This window comes from Prionailurus bengalensis, chromosome E1 (assembly GCF_016509475.1).
Source record: "Prionailurus bengalensis isolate Pbe53 chromosome E1, Fcat_Pben_1.1_paternal_pri, whole genome shotgun sequence".
NCBI classification, from domain to species: domain Eukaryota; kingdom Metazoa; phylum Chordata; class Mammalia; order Carnivora; family Felidae; genus Prionailurus; species Prionailurus bengalensis.
The window spans coordinates 43,060,873-43,085,556 of NC_057347.1; the positions used below are offsets into that span (position 1 = coordinate 43,060,873).

The 24,684-nt window shown below is 55.7% G+C and overlaps 1 protein-coding gene and 1 long non-coding RNA gene across 6 annotated transcripts in view; one reads left to right on the top strand and one right to left on the bottom strand.

The window, feature by feature from the left end:
• Positions 1 to 452: 452 nt before the first annotated feature.
• PLEKHM1 (pleckstrin homology and RUN domain containing M1) overlaps positions 453 to 24,684 on the bottom strand; it is a 47,587-nt gene continuing 23,355 nt past the window's right edge. For 2 of the 5 annotated variants that reach the window (XM_043584803.1, XM_043584804.1), the window contains 7 exons: positions 19,607 to 19,874; positions 15,973 to 16,893; positions 13,526 to 13,671; positions 9,644 to 9,837; positions 4,261 to 4,324; positions 3,615 to 3,772; positions 453 to 2,777 (listed from right to left, as the gene is read on the bottom strand). In XM_043584803.1, the coding sequence (XP_043440738.1) occupies positions 2,666 to 2,777; positions 3,615 to 3,772; positions 4,261 to 4,324; positions 9,644 to 9,837; positions 13,526 to 13,671; positions 15,973 to 16,893; positions 19,607 to 19,874 (1,863 nt within the window). In that variant the 3' untranslated portion in view covers positions 453 to 2,665. Of the gene's footprint in view, positions 2,778 to 3,614; positions 3,802 to 4,260; positions 4,325 to 9,643; positions 9,838 to 13,525; positions 13,672 to 15,972; positions 16,894 to 19,606; positions 19,878 to 24,684 lie in introns of those variants that run through there. The other 3 variants (XM_043584802.1, XM_043584801.1, XM_043584805.1) reach the window with 2 other exon arrangements.
• On the top strand, positions 14,008 to 24,631 carry LOC122485720. The gene is made up of 3 exons (XR_006297925.1): positions 14,008 to 14,131; positions 14,863 to 15,028; positions 19,945 to 24,631. It is a non-coding gene; the product is annotated as an uncharacterized LOC122485720 (long non-coding RNA).

The window sequence follows — 24,684 nt, forward strand, 5'->3', positions numbered from 1 at the left end:
AAGCCATGAGCCCTGATTCTGGCCCTCCTCAGCCTTCCCTCCCTGAGCCCCTTCTCTGGCTTTGGATAACCCAGTGGGACACGGTCCCGAGATTTCTCACGTTCCAGTGTCGGGGATCGGTGGACAGGCACAGGGAAGAAGCCGTTGTGGTGGCATTTCAGGCATCAGTGTATGTGGGTAAATCTACCCAAAGGCCCAGAGATGCTACCCCCCTCTTCCTGCCACAGACTCTGACTCCTAGTGGGAGGGGGACAGACTGAACACGGTCACCCCTCCTCCCCTACATGCCCACTTCTGGTGCACAATGTTTACCGCCGGCCACCCCTCTCCAGGCCTCCTGTGTGCCCAGGGACTAATGAGAGTCGGTGGGGGCGGGGGCATCAGATGGCAGGACGGCTGGTGGTTTCCTCCCAACCACTGGCAGCGTCGGGATTCAGAAGCGAGACCAGAGGTGAGAAAGATCAGGTCTTTACTGCAAAATCATTCAAAAATCACACAGCAGCAGTTCCTTCAGTACATTGCAAAGCGCCGTTCGGGGCCAGCGCGCCTCACTAGAAAACAGTTTATTGCATAAAATGGCGTTTTAAAAAATAGTGTGGGCACCACTGAGGTTCACATCAGCTTTCCATTGGAGGTGAGAGGGTAAGAGTCAACTCATCGGGAAGCATCAGCAGCTTTCTGGTACTGGGGAGAGGGTGAGTTGTAGTTAATGCTGCTAGTCCCCGGTGGGGGTGGAGGGGGAGGAGGAAGGGGGGGCACAGGCCCCACACAGCCTAAGTGAGCTCCTCTGGGGCCTCACTCCTGATGCCTCCTAGGGCACCTTCTGGTGCGCACATTGTTCTCACGGGCCTGAGATGAGGCCCGACCTGGGCGGCACCACCCGCTGTCCCAGGCCGGCTCTGGGCCACTGGGGGATCTGGGGCATCTGTGGCTCTGGCCGGCCGCGCTGGGTCTGCGGTGGGGCATTAATCCTGGCTGTGGGGGTGCGCGGGCTGAGGATAGGGATCCGCTTCCCCGTTTAGGAGGCTTTGGTGTGCCGGGCATAGGTGCGTACTGTTTCCGTGACAGGGGACAGACAGGCTGTGTGGCAGCCCCCTCCCCCACCTGCCTACCACCTCCTCTCTTCTATTGCACAACTTATCCAGCTCCACAGGGCTGGGCAGGTGACTCAGCAGGCGAATCACCCCAGGGGAGAGGTGGGAGTAGATTCATCTCTTGACAGTGAGATTCATCTCTCTCAGTCTCCACCTGAGGCCCCCAATCCAAGGCGAGAGCTGACAGGACGGCCAGACGGCCCAGGGCTGGAGGTCAGGGGGGCGATGGGTCCAGGAGAGATGGGGGAAGGCAGCAGGGGAATCGGTCCCAAACCACAGGGTCTAAACATCACTTTGCAAACCATTCCAGGCTCGCACTCTACCCCACGCCCCTTCAAAAGGCAATCGTGCTCCGGGGAAATTCTCTAGTCTCTGGCGGCGCCCCCTCCGGGCCAGTCCAGCAAAGCTTTGTGAATTCATGGCTTTGTAAACTGAGGCTAGGCATCCCTCCCACGAGGCGGCCGCCCCCACACATCGCCGCAGCACGGCTGGCACTCTTCCTGGGCGGACGGGGGTCACCGCTCCACGGTGCCCAAGGCTGGCCTGGGCTCACTGCCCTCTGTGTGGGCCCCGCCTTCCTCTGTCCCAGCAGGGGTCAGGCGGTGGGGGGTGGGGGGTGTCCCCCTGAGAGTGTGTCTGCAGCAGCCCGCCCGTCTGGCTTTGGGTCTGCAGTAGGTGAGGAGGGCACGGGGCTGAGGGGTGGGCAAGATGATGACCCGGCCCTGGACCAAGCGAGGGCTCAAAGTGCTCACAGTGCTGGTTCCAAGTCCCTCCCTTCTCCCGCAGGGACCGAGAGCCCGGGCTACGCGGAGCCAGGGGGCTCTGACGCGGAGAGAGGTGATGGGCTTTTCAGGTGAGGAGGGCAGGGTAGGGCGAAAAGAGGCAGGGGAGAGGAAGAGGGTGGTCATCGGGACCGACCCTGACAGCCCCTGGGCGGTTTGGCACGTCGTATTTGAGCCGTGGGCAGCAGTGTCGGGCGCGGGTGAGGGAAAGGCACCCGTAGAGCTGACAGGCTCTGGCCCAGCGGCGGCCTGCCCGCCCAGCCACCCGCCTTTGGCCCGCAGGCCAAATGTTCCCACGTGTTTGCTCCACATGAGAATGTCTGGATTTCTCGGGTGACTTGTGTAGGGTCAAGAATAAAAAAATATTTTCTATTGAAATATGAAGGGAAAAAACCCACCTTAAAAAACTAGACCTTTTTTGAATCCGGAATGTGGAACTGAGCACGTGCCCAAGTGTGGTTTCCACAGTGTTTGAAGAGCCCTGATGGAGATGCCGTGTCTGTGAGGTGAGCTGGGGCCTGGTTAGTGCAAAGCTCCCCTCCCCGCTTCCCCTGGGACGGGGGGAGGCGTCTGATGGCGTCCCCACCTTGTGGAGCAGACGGGTGGTAGAGGGACTGGGGGACATCCTCGAGGGCTTCGTCTGGTAGGCTCGTGCTCTGGTCGCATCTGGGTCCTCCCGACAGGGGACACGGCTGGGACACCTCGAGAGTATGCAGGCTGATGCCACAGGCGGCCGGGCTGGCCGCGGGCCGCTGCCCCGCAGTCTCGGGCCGGGGACGGCGCAGCGGCTTAGAGGAGAGCGCTCCTTTCTTGGTACTTGCGCCGGCGGGCACAGCGGGGACAGCCCCCCTTCACCACGGCCTGGCAGCTCTGGTGGAAGACGGTCTTGCACTCGCCGCACCTGGGGGAGAGCCGCGAGCGCCGCTGGTGCCAGGGGGCGGGGGGCGGCCGGCATCCCGACCAGCGCCCGTGGCGGGGTGCGGTTCCGCTCGGGACCCCAAGACGCGCCGCGCCACGTCCCCCCGGCCAGATCGCTGCCTGGAGACAGTGCTCACCCCCGCGTCACACCACAGGCGCGGACGCTCTCGATTCTAATTCACGTTCTAGAGAGGCCGCTAGAGACTTAGGGGAGGATTTCTTGCCCACGTCGAAAACACTCTGCGGTTTAAAAAGCTGAGCCCAGGGGTTGAATCTGGGCCAGGAGACGCCTACTGAAAATGGATGCTCCCACCCGTTCAGTTTTCCACTCCCGTGTGGGCCGGAATGGAGGTTTGGTGGGTGACTCTTTCCACTTAGAGGCTTCTGATCAGGAGCGGTAATGGGATAGGAACGATGATTACTGCAGCAGAGAGCCAGGCAGGCACCAGCCGCCAGGCACCCACTTTGTGCCCGGCCTGTGCCACCACTCCAGGGCAGTAACTCATTCAGTCCCTTCCTCGGTCCGTCTATAGATGACAACACTGAGACCCTCACTCAAAGAGGCAGCAAGTCACCTCTTCTCTAGGAAGACAGCTTCCCTGGTCGAGGGTAGGGCCCCGCGAGGGCTCTCTTGTCCCCGGAGCTGGACTGGGGCTGGCCGTGACTGCCCAGGGCGTCGGCTGTTCTAGACAACCTCACCGACCCGTGGCACTGGCACAGCCGGGGCGTTCAATGTGCTGCTGCACAACGGTGCCGGGCCTGCCTCTCTGGCACGCTGGGGCCCGCTGGGGGGGGGGGGGGGGCTGGGTATCCCGCATACCTGACGGTGGTGTCAAACTCGAAGGGGAAGATGATGTCGTGGTGGTGGCAGATCTGGCAGATGAAGCCACGCTGGGTGCACAGGTCGCAGTGGTAGACGTGCTGGGAGGCGAATCCGATCAGGGCATCGAGGAACCCTTCGTACGCCCCGTCTGCGATCTGTGGAGGGCAAGGTCAGGCCGCCAGGCCTTTCGGGCAGCTGTGCTGAGACTGAGGCCATCTGTAAAAGGTGGCCCGCTGCTGCTCCTGGCCCCTGCCTGAAGATTTCCGACCCCAAGAGAGGTTTCTTCGCACTTGGGCCAAAGAGCCTCCCTGAATCAGGCCGAGCAACGCAGGTGTCCAGCAGCCCCATACGCAGAGGTCGCTGGGGATAACGAACGGGCTTGACAGATGAGACCCCAATCCGCAGTACCCTCCCTCGAGGAAAGGAATGTCCCCAGCTGTCACCCCTGTGACCTGGGCTTTGCTGGAGTGCCTGCTTACAGCAGGAGGCTGGCGCTCAGTCATCGCCCCGGGAGCGTGGGACAAGCAAGACGCGGAGCCTGAGGTACCGAAAAGCTGAAGCCTCCCTACCCGGTCCTCCTTGCTGATTTCCCATGAATGAGGGCTCTCTAGAGGGGCCTGGGGGCCGGGAAGGGCGTTCTCACCTGCTGGAGGTCAGCGACACTGTACTTGTGGGGAGACTCCAAGAGGTAATTCCTGTGGTTGAGCCTTCAAAGAAAACATAAGAGGTTCCTTATAAGGGTTTCCATGATCTGGACCAACCCGTGTTTGTTTTCATTCCTTCAGCTGCTCACCGGGTGTGAACACCTGGCCAGGGCGGTGCCTAAGAGCACAGTCGGCTGCCTGGGTTGGGGACTTGGTCTTCCAGGTGGCCTTGGGCAGATCACTTAACCTCGCCGAGCCTCAAGTTTCCTCACCTGAGCAATGGAGCTGTTCTGAGGATTCCTTTATGTAAAGCATTTGGCACAGTGAACGCTGAGTAATTCTCAGCCACAGGTGATAACACTGTGTTGTGTAACTGAAATTTGCGAAGACGGTACAACTTAAATGCTCTCGCCAAACATACACGTGTATACATGTAGCGAGCTGATGGATGAGCTGATGGATCCCTCCCCGGAGGGGAGGAGTCCTGTCGCAACGTATACATGTATCACAGCATCGTGACGTACGCTTTAAACATCTTATAGGGGCGCCTGGGTGGCTCAGTTGGTTAAGCGGCCGACTTCAGCTCAGGTCATGATCTCGCGGTCTGTGAGTTCCAGCCCCGCACCGGGGTCTGTGCGGACAGCTCAGAGCCTGGAGCCTGTTTCAGATTCTGTGTCTCCCTCTCTCTGACCCTCCCCCCGTTCATGCTCTGTCTCTCTCTGTCTCAAAATAAATAAAAACATGGGGCGCCTGGGTGGCGCAGTCGGTTAAGCGTCCGACTTCAGCCAGCTCACGATCTCGCGGTCCGTGAGTTCGAGCCCCGCGTCGGGCTCTGTGCTGACAGCTCAGAGCCTGGAGCCTGTTTCGGATTCTGTGTCTCCCTCTCTCTGACCCTCCCCCATTCATGCTCTGTCTCTCTCTGTCTCAAAAATAAATAAACGTTAAAAAAAAAAATTTAAAAAAAAAGTGTAATTTTGTCACTTACACTTCAATAAAGCAGAAATGTTTCTCAAAACAATTTGAAGGGATTAAAAAATGTCTATAAGCAACACTAATGAGGAGGAGGAGGAGAAGGAGGAGGAGGAGGAGGAGGAAAGCTACCATGTCTTATATCCATTAACCTGTTTTATCCTCACAGTAATCCCGTGAGGTTGGTACTACCCGAATCCCCACTTTGAGAAGACGACGAAATGGAGGCACAGAGAGGTTAAACAACATGCCTGTGGTCACGCAGCTTGTGTGTGGCAAAGCTGGAGCTTGAACGCAGCAGCCTGGCTCCCGAGCTCACATCCTTACCCACCTGGCGAAGGCCTGTGGGTGTCAGCTGTGGTCATGAGTGCCACCATTACATACCAGGGGCAGTGCTGAGGACAGAAATGCATAGGATGTGGTCCGTGCCCTCCTGTGGTCCCTGGTCTAGCTGAGGGACAGACAGTCAAGCATCCGGTTTCAGTGCTATGTGAGAGGCACTGAGACGTGGCCTAAGTACAGCAGGGTCCCATTTCACGGTGGGGTGGGGTGCGGGGGAGACAGAGGACAAGGACAGCTCTACTTTCCACCTACCAATGGCAGGGATCCTAGGGGTTACATCCTGAGGGAAGGATAGGAAACACCTGCAGAAACCCCCCTGGACAACCCCCGCCTGGCTTTGCTGTGTGCGCCTGCGTGGGTAACTGGGGTTGGGGAAAATGCTCCAAGCCTAAGGAAAGCTTGCAAACTTGCCCCAGGGTGCCCAGGACATCTGGGGGGCGGGAGGGTGACAGGCCCCGGGGCATCTGGAGTGGGGGCTTGGCCATGCTCCACCCTATGGCCTCAGGTGTGGTCTGGGGGAACCCCATGTGGGGCAGAGATGACAAGTCCCATCAAGCAGCCAGGCAGGCCATACTGTGCCACAAGGGTGGGGACACTGCCGGCCACCTGCTCCATTCACCAAGCTGGTTTCTCCAGTAAACTTCCAGTTTTCTGGGAACAGCAAGCTGCCATTCATCACCAGGAAAATGCAGGGGGTGGGGGGGGTGCAGACTGTTCCTGAGCTGGCAGGAAGGGTGGGGCTGATCTGGATGGAGAGTCATCTCTGTTATCTGCCCTCTGTCCACCATCATGGAAGCCCCAGGGACCAGCCAGGCCCAAGGCCTTCTTTGCAAGCCACTGTGCCCTGGGCCCGTCACACTCTCCGTGAGGCTTTCTCTGTCCTCTTCCGGTGCGAGGAGGACTGTCTGGGAAGGGGTCAGAGAGATCCACAGGGCTCTCCGGAGGACACTGGAAGACAGAGGCAAGGTTGCCCCTTCACTCCTGCAAGCAGTGATGGGGTAGGAAAGGGCGCGGGCAAGGCTGGCACAGCTGGGTTCCAGGCCCAGGCTGGGGTCTCCTCTGAACTCAGGAACCTCCTCTCCCCACCCCTCCAGGGCGTTTCTGTGATGGCTCCTTCCCAAGGACGGGGAAGGTGCCCTGGGGCTTCTCTGGCCCCTGAAGATGCATCCAGGCCCATCCCCCATCGGAGGATGCCTTTCTCTCAGAGCGCCCAGCCCAGCCGGAGGGCTGCCGCTAGCAAAGGGGAACTCTTCCCTGACTTTACTCACAGTCAAGACCTGCCCTTCCTTCTCAACCATTCAGGTCCTCAGCCTCCACTCTGGCGGACCCAGGCCAGGCCTCCACACCTCCCTGGGCTAATTACTGCACCAGCCCCTGCACCCCACTGCTGCCAAGCTGGCCTTTTCTAAACCGCAGAGCAGATAAATCCAAATCTGGTGTGGTGCCCAGGACCTTCGAGGTCTGGCCTCTGCACCTGCAATCCAGCCGCACGGAGCCCCTCACAGGTCCCAGTGAGCCACACTCTCGCCCTTCTCCACATCACAGGCCCCCTTAAGCCAGGAAACCTAGGCCATCCCTCCCTCTTTCTTCTCCTTGGTTCTTTTGCAAAATCCCAGTTCACTATGTACATGCTGTTTGCACTGAGGCAACTCTTTTCCTGCGTGTAAGGACAGAGCTCTGGAAGCAGAGCCTAACGGTACTGACTGCGGTGGGATTGGAGGAGTGATCTGAACTTCCTGCTTAATTCTTTTATACTGTTTGAGTACTGACCAAATATATATATATATATATATATATATATATATATATATATATATATATTTTAAGAGCAGAATGCTACAAATCCTCAGCTCAGATGCCATCCCCTCTCTGGGAACTTTCTTGGCCCTTTGGATGTCACAAGGCTGGGTCCAGGTGCTTTCCCTCACAGCACAAGCCATGCTGACCCCGGGGCCGTCTGTCTGCCTGTGCCCTTCCCCAGACTCTGAGCCCCTCACGGGGCCCTCACCACAACTCCAGAAGGTCGCATGAGCACAGGGATTACTGGCCCATTTAAAAAAATTTTTTTTTTCAACGTTTATTTATTTTTTTGGGACAGAGAGAGACAGAGCATGAACGGGGGAGGGGCAGAGAGAGAGGGAGACACAGAATCGGAAGCAGGCTCCAGGCTCTGAGCCGTCAGCCCAGAGCCTGATGCGGGGCTCGAACTCACGGACCGCGAGATCGTGACCTGGCTGAAGTCGGACGCTTAACCGACTGTGCCACCCAGGCGCCCCGACTGGCCCATTTTATAAACAAGAAGGATGAGGCTCAGAGAAGTGAAGCAACCTCTCTGAGTCATACAGCAAGTCTGAGGCCGGGCAGAGTCTGCTCCTGAGCTCTTTCCCCTGCCCCACGTTGCTTCTATTGGCGTGGCCTTGTTCTCTTGAAGGCTGGTAGGCTGCACAGTAGGTATGCGGTGCTGCTACCCAAGGATGGGAACAACAAGGCCAGAGAGAAAGAGGCAGGGCCGCCCAGCAGGTCAGCCCAGACAGGTCAGTAAGGCCGATGACCAAACAATCTGAGCAGGGTGTGGACAGGCGAGGCCAGTGCCTGGGACGCACCCTGCAGGCACCTGGTCTGCTCAGGTCTGTGGAAGATCCCCTTGACTGGGGTGGGTGACGACAGGGAGATTTCACCACCCTGGTCAGACAGAGGGCAGATTCTCTGGAGCCCTGAGGCCTAGAATCTCAGAAAGGAGGGCAGTGAGTGAAGACCCAGGCACCCAGCTGATGATTGAGACAGGCAAGGCCTCCCCGGGAAGCAGCCTGCTAGGGTCCCTCATGGTGGCACCCAGGGGGCTTTCTGGTCCTGTGGAGACCAGGGCTCAGCTGGCTGCTCTGGGAGCCTATGAGGAGCCAGCCTCTCCCCTGCAGCAGCTCGCTCCTTGAGATCCCCAGAGGTCTGTACTGGCACTGCCCGGGCCCCAAGCAGCCAGGCAGAATTGGCCCTGGGAGATCAGTAGCCAGGACCAAGGAGCTGCAACCTATCAGAGAGGTGGTCTCTGGGCCAGCCCAGTGCGGAACTGTGTTTGGGGCGGGGAGGAGGGGGACTGTGAACTGCTCCAAGTCCCCAGAAACCCAGCAACAAAGCCCAACTGGACAGTAGGCACCAGCTCCCCCACCAGCACAGCCCCAAGAAGGCTGCAGCCTGGGCTAGGAGGCGTTCACGATGGGCACAGGGAGGCCCTAAGCTCATACTCAAGCACAGCATCACCTCTCAATCCTAAGCAGGCCCCCGAGCGCTGGGGGCCCAGAAGCTTCTTCAAGGGCATTCTGAAGGTCCCACCCTAACCTTGCCCTCTTCTGAGGATTCTGGGAGGGATGCCATGCCAGACGGCAGCAGAGCAGCCACGAATGGGGGACTGGGTGGGGGGGGGCAGGACAACACTGTCCAGCCTTCTCACAACTTGCCCCCCTTCCCTCCTTGCACGCCCCGGAGCTCTCTCTGTTCTTCCCTCGTATGGGGCCTTCATTCAGGGCCCGAGCGCACCGTTCCTTCCATCTGTAACACTCTTTCCTGAGTCTTCCCCTTTCTAACTCTGACTCATTCTCCAAGGCTCATCTTATATGTACATTCCTCCAGGAAGTCTTCCCGGCTCTGCCCTCCTCCACTCCGGATTAGAGGGCTCACCTCTGTACTTCCAGGCATCCTGCCTCCCTTCTAGCTCCCTCTAGGCTGTTGTAGCAGCTCTACAGGCTGTTGTAGCTCTAGGCTTACTCATCTGCCTTCCCTGTGAGAGGGTAGGACCGGGTCTACCTTGCTCAGTGTGGAGCTCACAAAGCTGGCTCAGGGCTGAGCACTTGGTATGTTCTCAGTAAATAACTGTTAGATGAACGAGTAAATGAATGAATACATGAACAAATAAAAACCACTCCCAAAGCTTGCGGTAATTTCCCCAACCTAGTGGGAAGGTGATTTCTGCTCGGCCCTGGCATTTTTCCTAAGGGGGCGTCTTGGGCGGGCACTAGCTGCATGCGTGTGTGTGTGTGTGTGTGTGTGTGTGTGTGTGTGTGTGTCCGGGACGCTCACCTCTTGCTCAGCTCCTTCAGGGCCCCACTTCGGCACAGGCCCAGGTAATCCCCCAGAAGCTTCAGCTGCTCCCGTCTCCTCCGGACGAGGCGCATCTGCTCCACATGCTCGTACAGCGAGGCATTCACCAGCTGCAGGTTGATGAGGGGCTGGGCCCAGATCTGCGTCAGGAACTTCAGAGTCTGCCGGCAGATCTGGGACACCACCAGACGGCAGACGGTGGCGGTTGGGGGGGGGGGGGGGGGACAGAATGGCCATTCGGTGAGCATCTCTGCGACAGGCACAGTATTACCCACCCACTCACCCGCCCTGCCACCACCGTCCAAGGGAAGCGGTGCCATCTTCATTATACAGATGAGGAAACGGAGGACCAGAGATGAAGTGACCGGGCCTAGGTCCACAGCTCATAAAAGTCAAGATCTGAACCCAGTTGCCCTAACTCCCAAACCTACTCTCCCTCTCAGGCACTAGCTGCGGTCCCTCCCCGGCCACGTTGGGTCAATGCCCCTCTCCCCCTGGGCCTACAGATCCTTCCCACTATTTCCTGTCTTCCCAGCCCCCATTTTCCTGCCTAACAGAAACAGGCACTGCCCCAGCGCCGACTCAGGAACCAGGTGACTGGCTGAGTCAGGCTCCAGCCACAGGAAACTACAGATCAGACACAGCTTAACAAGGTTTCCCGAGCGCCCCCGCCCAAGCTCTGGCCAGCAGCACCAACCAGGGCTCCCCCAAGTCCCCGTGTGGAGGGGAGCGATCAATCCCAGCCTCTCCCACTGACAGGGTGTTACAGGTTCTACCCTGCCAAAGCCGGTTACTGAGCGCCTACTATTTGCCCGACGGCGGGCTGCGGATCTCAACCATATCCTTTCTTCGGGCTGATGACAATTCAATGGGGGAGGTGTCACCACCCCCATTTTACAGATGAGTAAATGGAGGCTCAGAGAAGCTAAAGTGGCTTATCCAATCTACCTGCAGAAAGCAGAGCCCGGGTCTAAACTGAGGTGTTGTCTCTGCACACTTGGCTGCCTCATTAACTACCAAGAAGCTTCTCTCCCCTTCAGTCTCCTCCTTGGTGTAATAAGAAGGCCGGAGGATCTGAGATGGTCTCCACCATCAACTACCATGCAGTGGTTAGGAGTCGGGCTTTCAAGTCAGAATTGAATTCGAGTCCTGGCTCTACCACTGCCTACCAGTAGGACCTTGTGACACTTACTTAACCTCTCTGACTCAGTTTCCTTGTCTATAAAGTGGGGAAAAGAAAAGCATCTCTTATGGAATTATTTTGAGTTTAGGTTAAAATAATAATAATAATAATAATAATGCAGGGGCGCCTGGGTGGCTCAGTCGGTTAAGCGTCCGACTTCAGCTCAGGTCATGATCTCCAGGTTCGTGAGTTCGAGCCCTGCGTTGGGCTTTGTGCTGACAGCTCAGAGCCTGGAGTCTGTTTCAGATTCTGTGTCTCCCTCTCTCCCAGTCCCTCCCCCCTATGTGTGTGTTCTCTCTCTCTCTCAAAAATAAAGAGATAAACTTAAAAAATATTAAAAAATTAAAACAATAATAATGTAAGCTCCTGGCACCTAGCATATCCTCAGTAATGGGAGCTGCCTTCAGACCCTGAGTGCCTGCGCAGCCCAGCTGTCCCCCGAAGCGCTAGGAATGTACCAGGGCCCTCAGGAGACTGTCACACTGGGGGCTTGGGAGCCTCTGGCCCCTGTCACCCAGCCCCACTGCTATCTCTTGCCTCCCGCAGCAACAGACAACTCCTCTTCCCACTTCCTAGTGCCCTGAGGTGACAGCCCCCGAGCCAACAAGCAGCCCAGCAGCAAAGCCCTGGTGACTGCTCAGACTGCTCTTCTCCGTCCTGGCCCAGCCCTTCCCACGAGAGCTTTAGGCCTTGGGAGAGGTTCAGATGAAATAATACACAGGAATGTGTGCTGAAAGCTGCCAAGTGCTGCGGACGGACGGGCAGGAGCTTCCTGCTCCCCAGGGACTGCTCTTGTCCTGTGGGCTTGCCGGAGACAGTCAAGAGAGCAGCCCCGGCCCCTGGCTGACGTCCTGCCAAGTGCCAGCCAGGCCTCGCACAAGTGGGTCAGCCGGTGGTAACAGCGAACAATAAGGCCCTTAACCCGTGAGCCAGCCACTTTGTATTTCGAATTTTCCCGTTCTTGCGTAGGCCAGGGATCTTAGAGAGAGCAAGAATGAGCGCTGGGTATTTCCTGATCTCAGTTATGCCGAGAAAAGTACCGTAATTTTCTAGCTGGGAAAAGGAAGTGGCACAAGGATTACAGCAATGAATGGGAAGATGGCTTAACAAGTGTCCGGATGTTGGGCGCCTGGGTGGCTCAGTCGGTTAAGCGTCTGCCTTCGGCTCAGGTCACGATCTTACGGTTCACGGGTTTGAGCCCCATGTCGGGCTCTGTGCTGACAGCTCAGAGCCTAGAGCCTGCTTTGGATTCTGAGTCTTCCCCTCTCTCTGCTTCTCCCCCACTCGTGCTCTCTCTCTCTCTCTTTCTCTCAAAAATAAATAAATGCAAAAAATAAAAAATAAAAAAAAAAGTTGTCCGGATGTTGTAAATAGCGAGTGTGTTTTATGGCCAAAGAATTATTTGCATCTGTGGCGGTTCTGAGGTTTAATATTCTATATGCAGTTAGTTAAATACTTACCACTGAGGGCAGGAGTGAGGACAAGGTAACCAACAAAAAGCCAAAGTGAAGCTAATGTCCTTGGGGTTCCGGTCCCCAGCAAGGTGGAGGCTGGGGTGGCACGGAATCTAAGAGTCACGTTCCCTGTGCTCTGACGACACAGCCACACGTCAAGACTGCATGGCCAATAGGCCTGGGTCTTGAGAAACAAATAGCTTCTTCTTTGTGCTTCTGTGTCTGTCTTAAGCAGAAATCTGTGCCTTTGGGAGAAAGCCAAGTTTGTGCTCCTCCAGGCAGGCCCTGACCAAGTGAATGAGGGGCTGAAGGTGTGGCAGGCCTCAGGAGAAAGAAAAGGCACTGATGTAAGGCTCTAAGAGACTGGCGGGTGCCATCTCCTGTAATGTCCTCTGAGGCAGATACTTATTAATCCTTCTTTATAGATGAGGAAACTGAAGTTAAATAATTTGCTAATGGTAACATAGCTAGGTAAGTGGGTAAGCTCAGGTGGAGAAGAAGAAAAGAGAGATCTTAGAATACATCTTATTCAAAAGCATTTGGTGAACATAAAAAAGTACTCAAGACTAAATCACACTAAATGGTACCAAGTGGACAGAGCCTGTTATAAATCAGTATGAGTCCAGAATGATCCCAACTTTACAAATGTATGTAAACAAATACACAGAAAAGGCTGACTGCTCCAAGGAAAGTACAGCCAGTTGGCCAGCCCACCCATCCATCCACCCATCCATCGGTCCACATCCATCTACCCATCCCTCCATCCACATCCATTCACCCAACCATCTGTCTACATCCACCCGCCAACCCATCCACCCATCTATCTATTCACAACTATCTACCCACCCATCCCCCATCCATCTAGAAATATAATCTATCCTAACTATCTTTCCTTATCTATTCTTCCTCTCCCTCTCTTTCTCTCTCTCTAGTTGCTGGTGCCTTAAACAGTTTTGTCCATGGCCATGGGAGCTGCAGAGAACCACCCTCAGACCTCCACCTGAGGAACGAGGCAGGCACTGACAGAGTTCTGCCCAGGGGCTACAGACCAGCAGCACAGTTTTTTCTTGGTTGGCCCTCCCACCATCATGGGGCCTGAACCAGTGACCCTAAATTCCCTAGAGCCAAACTCCTCCATACAAAGAGCAGCAACAAAGGGGAGCGACCATTCCTTTGTCACTCCTCAGCCCTGTGTGGCCACGACTGGTTGGGCCCAAGGCTTACCGGGCGCTTGGTGAGGTCCCAGTTGTGGATGATCCTGGCCGGAATCACCGAGGCATCGTCCTGGTGGCAGATGTCGCAGTAATAGAGGCCAGAGAAGGCACAAAGCTTGGGTCGTACAAACGAGAAGCCAATCTGCCGGGAGCAGCCTGGGGAGAGGGACGGCAGGAGAGTGAGCAGTGGCGGGGCCAGAGTCTGGGGACAACGCAGAAGCTCCTAGGCAGAAGGACCTGCTATTTAAGGAAGGGGCAGACATAAAAGGAGGACACAAAGATCAAACAACCGTCACTCACATGCCCACCGCTGAGAAACAACCCCATTACTTAGTCTTTATGACAAAACACCGTTAACAATTATTGCTGTCATTTTGCAGCCGAAGCAGTCGGTGCACAGAGAGGTCAGGAGACCTGCCCAGTCACAGGACGATTAAGTGGCAGAGCCGGTAATCGGATTTGGGTTGGGTTGGTGTTAGAGCCCACATCCTCTTCTACCTAGCTGCCTGTGTTCAGTGTTCCCACTGCTTGCTCACCAATGCCAACCTCCCGTAGGCCCACCCCTCCACTGGGGCCCAGAAACGGAAGCAACCGAGTCAGTGCCTCAGCAAGCAGGGTAGGAGCTGGGGACATGGGGCCGGCCGACAGGCAGGGAGTAGGTGGGGAGGCCAACCGGAGGCAGGACCGTCTGGACACTGCCTGGTGCCAGCTTGGAGTCAGAGGGGCCGGACATCTCAGGACAGTGGTGCAGGGTCCGGCTTCAGCTCCTCTGCTGGAGGTCCCTCCACAGCGGCGGGCGGTGAGAGTTAGAGTGGGGCTCAGATCCTGAGCACATGCCTGCCTCCCACAGGGCCAGGGGAAAGAGGCCCTCTGGCCTTGGGACTAGAAGGGCTGGCTCTTCTGCCTAATAGCTGCCTCATCCTAACCTTTGTCGAGGTTTTACGAGGTTCCATTTCAGTATCTATAAAATTCAGCTGCTCCTTGCTCTCCTGTGGGGGTGATGACCAAGTTTAAATGAGATGAGGCTTTGAAAGTGCCCTGTGAACCATGAAATACAGCCAGATGCCGGCGGTGGGCATCCACCCGGCCACAAAGCCATGCCTGCAGCAGGAAGGAAGCCCAAGCCCCCAGATTCAGTCTCGGCCTGAGGGCTGGCAGGTGAGAGGCACAGTGAGAGCTGCCCCCTGCCAGCATTCACACCCACTGGGGGACCCTCCTCACCAGCCCTGGGGGGCCTGGCCTCCTCCCCGAGCCCAACACCCACAGGCGGAAAGTGCAGAGCGTGAGTGTTAGGGGTTGGCGGGTGTGAGGAGGGAGTGAGCAGGGACTCGAAAATGTCTTCTGCAGGAAGAAAACCGCAGACCACTTCCTTCCGGATGCCCGAAGCAGACTTTCCCTCCGGCCCCACAGGCTCCAGCCAACAGGATGGTCCCCAAACCACCTGCAGCCGCGTCTCCTGCTAGGGCACCCTGCGGCAGGGCAAAATCCTCACAGTCCCCCTGGAGAAGCGAAGGTGATGGAAACAGGGGTCTGGGTCGGGGAGAAGAGCTACAAATGGAACGTGAGCCATGGAATATCTCACAGCCTTGAAAAGCAATGGGGTGGAGAGGCCCTGCGGGGACACGGCCAGAGCGAGGCTCTAGGACCGTCAAGGTCCTCATCTGGCTTCACCACAGGACAGGTTATTGTTAGGACTAAATTAAATAATCCAAATAAAGCAGCTGGCCCGGTGGTCCCACACAGAAGAATCAGACTTGAGGACAGTAATGATACGGCAGATGTACTGACGTAGAATAATATCCATAATACATTCCTCAGTAGAACAAAACCAAGTTGCAGAACAATATATACAGCTGTGCTGGCCCGTACGGTGGCCACAAGCCACAGGTGCCCATTTCAATTTAAATACCTTTAAGTTAAACTGAAAATTTGGTTCCTTAGTCACACTAGCCACATTTGAAGTACTCAGGGCCACAGGTGGCTTGTAGTTACCGTATTAGACAGCACAGATCTAGGATATTTTCACCATCGGAGGATGTTCTATTGCACAGCATTCAGTAGGATGAGCCCATTTTTGTTAAGCGAAAAAGACTGTGTGCACTTGCAAAAGCATGCAGAAGTATCTGGAAGGGTGCCGTGCCCCTGCTCCAAAAGAATCCAATGATAGGGTGATATAATAATGAAGGGGGCGGAGAGCACAGCTCCCTGGATGGAGCTCCCTGAGCAGAGACAGCAGCACCCGGCAGAGCTGTGCACCCACAGGTCCCAACCCTCGGCACGGCTGCTGGCCTCGGTGGGTGCTGGGGAGGAGCAGAGGCTACGTCTGCTGCAACATCCCAGGGGTGGCATGGGGGCGCTCGTGGAGAGCCAGGAAAGGGCAGAGAGCCTAAATCGGGAGCCCCACCCGAGGCAGAGTGAGGCGGGCAGGCTGGGGGTGGCGGGACAGCAAGGGGGCACCTGCACAGAAGCAGCCCTGGGAGTCGAGGCCTTTCTCCGTGGGGATGGCCACGAGGTACCGCAGCAGGAAGCCATTCTCCCGCGTGGCGAACTTCAGCACCTCCTGACAGTTTTCGTCCAGACTCCCGCCCAGTGTCACCGCCTCCTCGGCCGTCTCCAAGTAGGACGCCAGGACCTTGCGCACCAGCTCCCTCCACAGGGCAGCCTCCTCAGCATTCCCGGCCTGCAGCTTCAGGACGGCCTTGGCCGTGATGATTTTGAAGAAGGATGGGCCCCCGAGGCTCGTGTCTGGCAGGATGTCTCGGATGGTCTCAACTCCGTGGCTGTCACTTAACATTTTCTCGTTGTTTCTCACTCGGAAGCATTTCAGAGACTCCAAGGATAGGGAAAAAATATAGGGCATCCAGGTCCTGTCCGTGTACAGGTACAGAAGGGATTCTTTAATAGCGTCTGGCTCGGGAACTTGGGCAGAGGACCAACAGAACTGTGTGCCCTGGAGAGTCTCGGGCTCAGTGGGTGGGTCCGGGTGGGAGGGGAGGCCACCCTGGGGGGCGTCTGGGGGGTCCTCGGGCTGCTCCGGGTACTGGATGTTCACCCACTCATCCTCCTGCTGGGGCCGGCACTTCTGTAGGGCCTCCCGCACCCGGTCCAGCCAGTCCTCGGCTTCGTCCTGGGAGGAGGCCCGCAGGGCCAGCTTCCTGCCAGAGAAGACCAGCTCGAAGCGGCCGTCGCCGTGGGCTGGCCCCACGGCCTCGCAGCGCAGCAGGGAGCAGTTCTCCACGCAGGTGCGTTCCTCGGTGTTCAGGTAGAGGCGGAATTCCAGAGGGGAGAGCTCGCAGAAGAGTTCCTTCCAGATGCCCATCGCCCCCCGCCGCTCCACGGTGCCCAGCTTCATGAGACCCCGGAATGGGTTGGACAGCCCTGGGGGCAGAAAGAGGCACTTTAGACGGCGGGCCAAGCCTCTACCTCCCGAGGCCCTGCAGCGGGTGGGGACAGGGGCTGCCGCGAGAACGCTTTAGGAATGCCTTCGTCCCATCCGCACCCTCAGCTGTTGACCTTGTTCCTGAATTTTACTGAGAAAAAAAAAAAAAGGACTAAAAAAATTACCTCCACAGAGCCCTCACTATGGCATCTGTACCCACACTCAGACTTCCCCCTTGTCACCGGGGATGAACTTCTGGCTCAGTCTGAGGCCAACTCCCCCGTCTGCACAGGGGACCCCTCCCCACCGCCCACTCAAGGACAGGGACGTCTCTCCAGCAGCCCCCCCCCCCGCCGCCCCCACCGTGTCACTGCTTTCTCCCTTCCCTCCTGGCTCGTTCCCATCAGCACACAAACACGCTGTTATTTCTGCCATCTTTAAAAATAGCTTTCTTGATGGCACTTACATCTCTAATTACCACCCTGTTCCTCTGTCCCCTTTACAGAAAACCTCGAGGAGGTGTCACAACTGTCTCTGGTTCCCCTGCTCCTGTTCCATCTTGAATCTGCTCCAGTCAGGTTTTTGTCCCCTCCTTCCACTGAAACGGCACTTGGGAAGCCCCGTGCCCTCCTTGTCACCAAATCCCAAGGCTAATCCTTGGTGCCAATCTGGCCTGACCCATCAGCATCTCAGGACACAGCTGAGACCCTCCTTCCCTCATGAGACACTTCCCTCACACGGCTGCTGAGGGGCCACTCTGGGTACTCCTCCGCCACGACGGGCCACTCTTCTGTCCCCCGGGCTCACTCCTCCGCCTCTCCCTGACATGTCAACATTGGAGCACCCCAGAGCTCAGTCCTGGGTCCCCTTCTCCATTGACACCCACCTCCTACCTGATCGTGCCTACACTCAGGGCTTTATGCCAACAACTCCCCAGTGTTTATCTCCAGCCTGAACCTCGCCCTTGAACTTCAGGTTCAGATCTCCACCTGTGCCATGTACGGCTGATATCTAATAGGCATCTCAAAATTGACATGCCCGAAAATCAATTCCTGCCCCTCCCACTGCAAACCAGCTTTTCTCCCAACATCCCTCATCTCATAAATGGCAAACTGCATCCTTCGAGCTGTTGGGCTAAAAACCTTTCCTTTCTGTCACACACATACACACGCAGCCCATCAGCGAATCCTGCTGGCACATCCGGAACCCTCTGCTTCTCACCACCTCGACTGCTACCACACGGGCTCCAACGGCTGTCACCCCTGGCCTGGCTTATGGCGAGAGCCTCCTGACTGGTCTCTCTCCCCTGAGCCAGGATGACTCCCCATTTAAAGGAAGTCAGATCACGTCCCTTTGCCCCAAACCCTGCAATGACTGCCATCTCCCTCGGAGGGAAAGCTAACGTCCCTTCTGTGGCCTGCGAGGCCCTCCGTCACTCCGCCCTCATCTCTAACCACCCCCTTCCCATCTCCTTGGTTTCCTGGGCACGTGCCCATGGCAGGATCTTTGCATCTGTTCCCCTGCTGGAGCCACACAGGTCGGCCCGTGCCTTCCTGCCTCTCTCCCTGCACATCTCCTCAAATGTCACCTTATCTGTGAGGGCTTCCTTGGCCACCCATATGAAATAGTACGCTCCCTGCCGTGGCACTCCCCAAGTTCTCCATAGCAATTATTATCACCAGTCCAAACTATACACTTACTTGTTAATTCCCTTCTTCCCTGCCTCTTGCACTAAGATATAAGAAGTCTGTGAAGACAGGGACGTTGCTTTGCTTCCTGCTGTGTCCCCAGCACCCAGAACAGCCTGGCACAGCACAGATACTTAATAAATACCCACTGAATGAGCGTGTGCCGGGACACCACACACCCCTCTATGCTCCCTGGTTCCGAGGGCTCTGCCAACAACTGGGGGGTCCAAAGGACGCACAACTCTCTCTTCCGCAGCCTGAACTAGCCTTGGAGATTTCAGATAATTGTATAGGGTCTTCCTACCCTTCAGGGAACCTGACGGCCTAGGCATGAGGCACACTTTCTCTGGCATGGTTACACGGACTACAAGAAAAACTTAAAAGAAGCCAGTGTGGAGACCAGGGCTCTCCTGAGCTAGGAACCTGGCCGGAATCGTCTGCTGGGTCACGGCAAACAGAAAATGAAGTGAGAAAGAGACCGGCTCCAGGGCAGACTTTTCTGTTTGTGGGGGTTGTGGAGAAATTCGCTTATGGTTACTGAATGCTTTTTAGAATTGCACAGGGTGCGGAACTCGAGCTGGCCTCATTGTAAACAGCGCACAGAGGACGGCTAACAGATGGCAGAGCTGATACACCCCCACCAGAGCTGTTAAACAAACCATCGAAGACAGAGGTCTCGGGAAGGGGCACTGAAACGCCTTCCGGAGGCAGGGTTTGCTCTGAGCTACAGGCAGAACCCAGAGTCGTGCATAGTCACACGACCTCGGGGGGAGAGTTTCAGTATTTCAATATATGAAACAGGTTTGGGGGCATGATACTGTGGAGCTCTCATAAGAAAATATAGCACTTTTCCTGAAATGCTTCCCTGAATTACTCAGCAAGGGTGTTCCTGATTACATTTTGGGAAGAGGTTTTGCTCGTGAGAATACACTACCCAACCGGTAATGGAAAAGAGGGCTCTGGCACTGCTCTCCGAAAGGCACTGTCCCCGCGGCAAGGTCACTGGAACCCTGCGGTCACCTACCCATCTGCCTGCGGTGCACCACCCTGAAGTTCTGGTGCTCCTGGGCCGCCGCTGCCCTGCTTGGCCAGCCTCCTGGGGAAGGCACGCAGGCTTGGTCTAAGGCCCCCGTGGAGTGGCTTTTCCTTGGCCCTTGAGAAAAATGCCGGAGGAGCCCAGGCCTGGACTCCGGAGTCCCTCCGAAAGAAGCCACGGAGTGTTCTGAAGGGCTCTCTGCGGGCGGCTCCTGGGGAGGCCGGTAGAAGTCATCCTCTGAAATCCAGCTCCTGCTCTTCTAGTGGGAAGGGAGGGAAGACATAGGTGGTGGTTGAAGGTTTTTGTGTGTTTGTTTTGTTTTACAGACATCTTGATGGAGACACAATTCACCGATCATCAAAGGAACCCATTTAGAGCGCACGACTGAATAGTTTCAGTGTATTCATGGAGTTGTGCAACCAGCACCACGAAGTTCAGAACATTTTCATTCCTCCAGAAAGAAACCCTGTGCTCGGGAGCGGTCAGTTCCCATTTCCCCTCAACCGCTCCAGTTCTAGGCCACCACTAATCTACTTTCTGTTTCTAGAGATCTGTCCATTCTGTTTACATAAACAGAATCTTCATTTATGGTTTATCTTTTTATTCATTTGTATGTATATTTATTTATTTCGGGGTGTGTGGGGGGGAGACAGCATGAGCAGGGGAGGGGGACAGACAGGCAGAGAAAGAGAGAGACAGAATCCTAAGCAGGCTCTACACTCAGTGTGGAGCCTGACGTGGGGCTCAATCTCACGAACCTGGGATCACGACCGGAGCCAAAATCAAGAGTTGAACGCTCAACTGAGCCACCAAGGTGCCCCAATATAAAAGGAATCTTCTTAATGTGGTCTTTGTGTCTGCCTTCTCTCTGAACATCAGGTTTTCTAGGTCCATCCATGTCGTGGCAGGCATCAGTATTTCTTTATTACTAACTAGTATTCCAAGGTATGGATGTAGCACATTTGGTCTGTCCGTTCATCAGCTGATGGGCATCTGGGTTGTCTCTGCTCTGGGGCAATTATGAATAATGCTGCCACGAACATTCACGTAACCATTTCTGTGTGGACGTATGTTTTCCGTTCCGTTGGGTACATGTCTATGAGTGCAACTGATGGGCCATTCGGTAACTAGGTCTAACTTTCTGGGGAATTTCCAAACTCTTTCCCTAAGTGACTACACCATTTTACATTCCCACCACATATGGGGATTCCAATTTCTCCACATCCTTTCCAACGTTTTTATTATCTGTTTGATTATAGCCATCCTCACGTGTGTGAAGTACCGTCTTGTGGTTTGGGTTTGCAATTTCCCCAGTGTCTAAGGACAATGACACCGAGCATCTTTTCACGTGCTCAGTGGACACCAGTAGATCTTCTTTGGAGAAATGTCTATTCGAATTCTTTGCCTATTAAAAAATTTTTTTTAATGTTTATTTATTTTTGAGACAGACAGCGAGAGAATGGGGGGGGGGCAGAGAGAGAGGGGGAGACACAGAATCGGAAGCAGGCTCCGGGCTCTGAGCCGTCAGCACAGAGCCCGACGTGGGGCTCGAATTCACGAACCATGATCTGAACCGAAGTCAGAGGCTTCACCGACTGAGCCACCCCACCTAGGCTCCCCTAAGTCTCCAACTGATTTTGAGTTAATTCTTGTGTATGGTGTGAGGAAGGGGTCTACCTTTATTTTGTCGCAGGTGGACATCCCATCATCCCAGCACCAGTTATTGAAGGACTACAGTTTGTCAGCCCTGCTTATAGGGTTTGAGATGAGGGAGGCATGGGTGAGCAGGACCCAGGACCCCTTCTGTTGCTGAGACTGAAGCTGCTCACCAGTGGGAGAAGTGGGGTGGGTCTGGGGTCACAGAATTGTGGGAAGGGATTTGAGCTTCTCCCCTCCCCCATTTCAAGCACTCCCTGCCTTTCTGTGCCTAAGCATGGATGAGCAGAGTCAAGAAGAAAGCTGGCTGGACTGCCCTAAGTGGCTGTCTACACAGAGGAAGTGACTCACACGAGAGGTGGGTCCAGCCCAGCTATTTTGTTAAGTGTCACCAACCTCACCCTGAAGTTGCTATTTCCACCCCCTAAATGAGACTGCCCTCTCTGCTCCCGTAGACGCGGAAGGGGAGTAAGGCTGAGGCTGCCCTAGAGGGATTGGTTTGGACACTTTAATTCATTCAGATGCTTTATGGCACCTTAAGCCAAGAGTGGAGAACTCTGAGTCGGGAGTATCGGGGCCTCAGAGCTGGGCTCCAGGGCTCCCTCTGAAAACCCTCGGAATTAGCAGGTGCTTCCTTCAGTCAGTGACAGGACAATGTGTCAATCAGGGTGGCTACTTGGGAAGCATTTGCAACACAAGATTCTGAACAAAGCCTGCCTGGGCCATAGAGACCCAGGGGAGCTCCCCGAGGAAAATGGCCAGGAGCCCCACAGAGCCTGGCACACACACCTGGGAAGTCCTGCGGCCTCCCAGCTCACTATTCCTTAAGACTCAGCTCAGGGGCCGTCCATCACCTCCTCTGGGAAGCTTTCCTGACTATTCCCCAGCCTACACTCCTCCCGCTGCCTAGCTGGGTCAGGGACTCCTCGGGGCTCCCACGGCATTCTTTGCCCACCCCACCCAGCACCTACCAAGCTGTATGCAATGGCCACTCTTCTTTCTGCCTGGCACAGAGTTATCACAGATGAGGGAATAATTCTTGAGTATCAAACGTCTTTGGCATAAAATAACAAGGCTGGGGCAAGGGGACTGGAAGGAAGGAGACAAATGTGAATTGTGAGGTGGTATATGTTCACTGGTGAGGGCTTCTCTCTCCGAGGAGGCGAGGGAGACGACCGGGAAGTGTTCAGACTCGGTCCAGTGGCCACAGGTCAGCCCCCAGGAAATGATACTCCAGGAAAAATCTTTTGTTCTCTTAGACAACAGACAAAACCAATGGGAACACTGGGTCCTTGGAGCTTCTGCACACAGGCCTGGACGGAGCTCTGTAGCTGTGCCCCAGCCAGGGCCCCCGGTCACGAAGCGGGGTGTGTGGGGGAGCACCCCACTGTTCCCCCTCCCCCTTCCTACCACCTACCTTCCTACCTTCTGCTCATTCAAGCCCCCACATCTGGCCAGTTCCCTGCCGCTCTAACAGTGGAGGAAACCGCCACAGACCACGGGTCAAAGCCATGGCAGCACCTGCCACGAGGGGCCCGAGACAGAGGAATGCCACTTTCACTGGGTGAAGTCTTAGAATCCAGACTGTCCTCTGGAGTGCAACTGAGAAATCCGTTCACAGCCCCCCGGAGTCCACAAATAGAAGTCCCCTTAGCTCCCCCACTCCCGGCCCCTTTCCTTCCTGGCACTTGTCACCAGTGTAATTATGATGTGGGTAATGACTTGCCTGATCCAGTGTCTGTCCCCAAGGAGCGGGGCCCTTGTCCGTCCTGTCCCATCACCGTACCAAGTATGGTGCTTGGCCCAGAGCAGGGCCTCTGTGGTGAATGAATTTAAAATAATGTTTTTTGTTTCTTTTTTAAAGAAAGACTGAATGGCTCTCATGGTTATACGACTTGACAGTCAGAACCCTCTACTCACCCCCCCCCCCCCGCCACCAAAGTGTCAAATAAATGGCAGTGACTAAGTGACAGAAGCACAGGAAAATGAGACTCACAGGGGTGACACGCGGGGTGGAGCCGGGGGTCCACCAGGTGGGCTGCACGGGAGTGCCCAGCGACTATCTACTTAGTGGAGGGATGAGTGGGTCCTGTGGGCTCTCAGCAACCTGAGTCCCCTGAGGCCTGCGGGGAGGCGGAGCCCGCCCTGGTCAGACCCACCAGCCCAGCCCATGCACTTGGCGGCCTACTTCTCAGCGTAAACTCCCAAGCTGGCATCTCGAGAGTCTCTGAGAGTTCGAGAACCATTAATTACGCCTGCACTCACCCAGCTACGGTGTGCAGAGCTGACCTTACAGAAGGGAACAGACATGCTCTTCCGTATCACGGAGCCGATATTCGAGTCCAGAGGCAGGAAATCAAGTGAAGCAGGCAAATGGGAAAGGGAGTCACCGGGGACGGTGCTTTTGGGGCAGGGTGCTGGGGGAAGGCGGAGACAAGGGTGAGGAAAAGGGGCGAGCTGGGAAAGGGTCCGGGCAGATGGAATGGCAGATGGAAAAGCCTGGGGCCGAAAGGAGCCTGCGGTGGCAGAAGCTGCCGGAGGCCAGAGGAGCAACGCCCGGTGAGCCGAGGAGCTTGGGCGACAAGTTAAGCTGCCCTGTCCCATCAGCTCTGGGACCCGGGCAAGACAGGATGTCGGAGCTGAGACACAACACGAGTCAGGTCTTGGCCGGGAGTGAACTCAGCTTGGTCAACGCCACTCTGCGGCATCCTGCCAGGGCGCGCAGCCCCAGACCCTAGGGGTAGCCCCCTGCTTCCAGCTCAAGCCGGGGGCTGTGGAGTCGTTCTTCTTTACCCTTCAGGGTGTTGACAGTTGTCGGCTCAAAACCTTCAGAGTCCTCTGACATTCTGGGCCCTGAAGACTCTTCAGGATAGTAAAAAATGGAGACTGTGACCTCACTTATACAGCTACATGGCTTATACAGTCACATTCAGTCAGTGGTGCTAGTCAGTCCGATATCTGTATGGACAAAACGTGACTTTTGACTCTTACCTCACACCATACACAAAACTCAATCCCAAGTGGATCATAAATCTAATTGCAAAAGGTAAAACCACAAAGCTTCTAGATGAAAATACAGGGGTCTTCACAGCTTTGGGTAGAGATCTTAAAAATAGACACAAAATACGTAAACCACAAACAGAGAGGCCAATAAATTGAAGAGCATTAAAACCAAGAATTTCTGCTCCACAAAAAATACCATTAAGACATTTAAAACACAAGCCATAGGGGCACCTGGGTGGCTCAATCAGTTAAGCATCCAACCCTTGATTTCGGCTCAGGTCATGATCTCACAGTTTGTGAGTTCAAGCCCCAAGTCAGGCTTTGCACTGACAGTGTGGAGACTGCTTGGGATTCTCTCTCTTTCCCTCTCTTTTTCTTTTGTTTTTTAATGTTTATTTTTGAGAGAG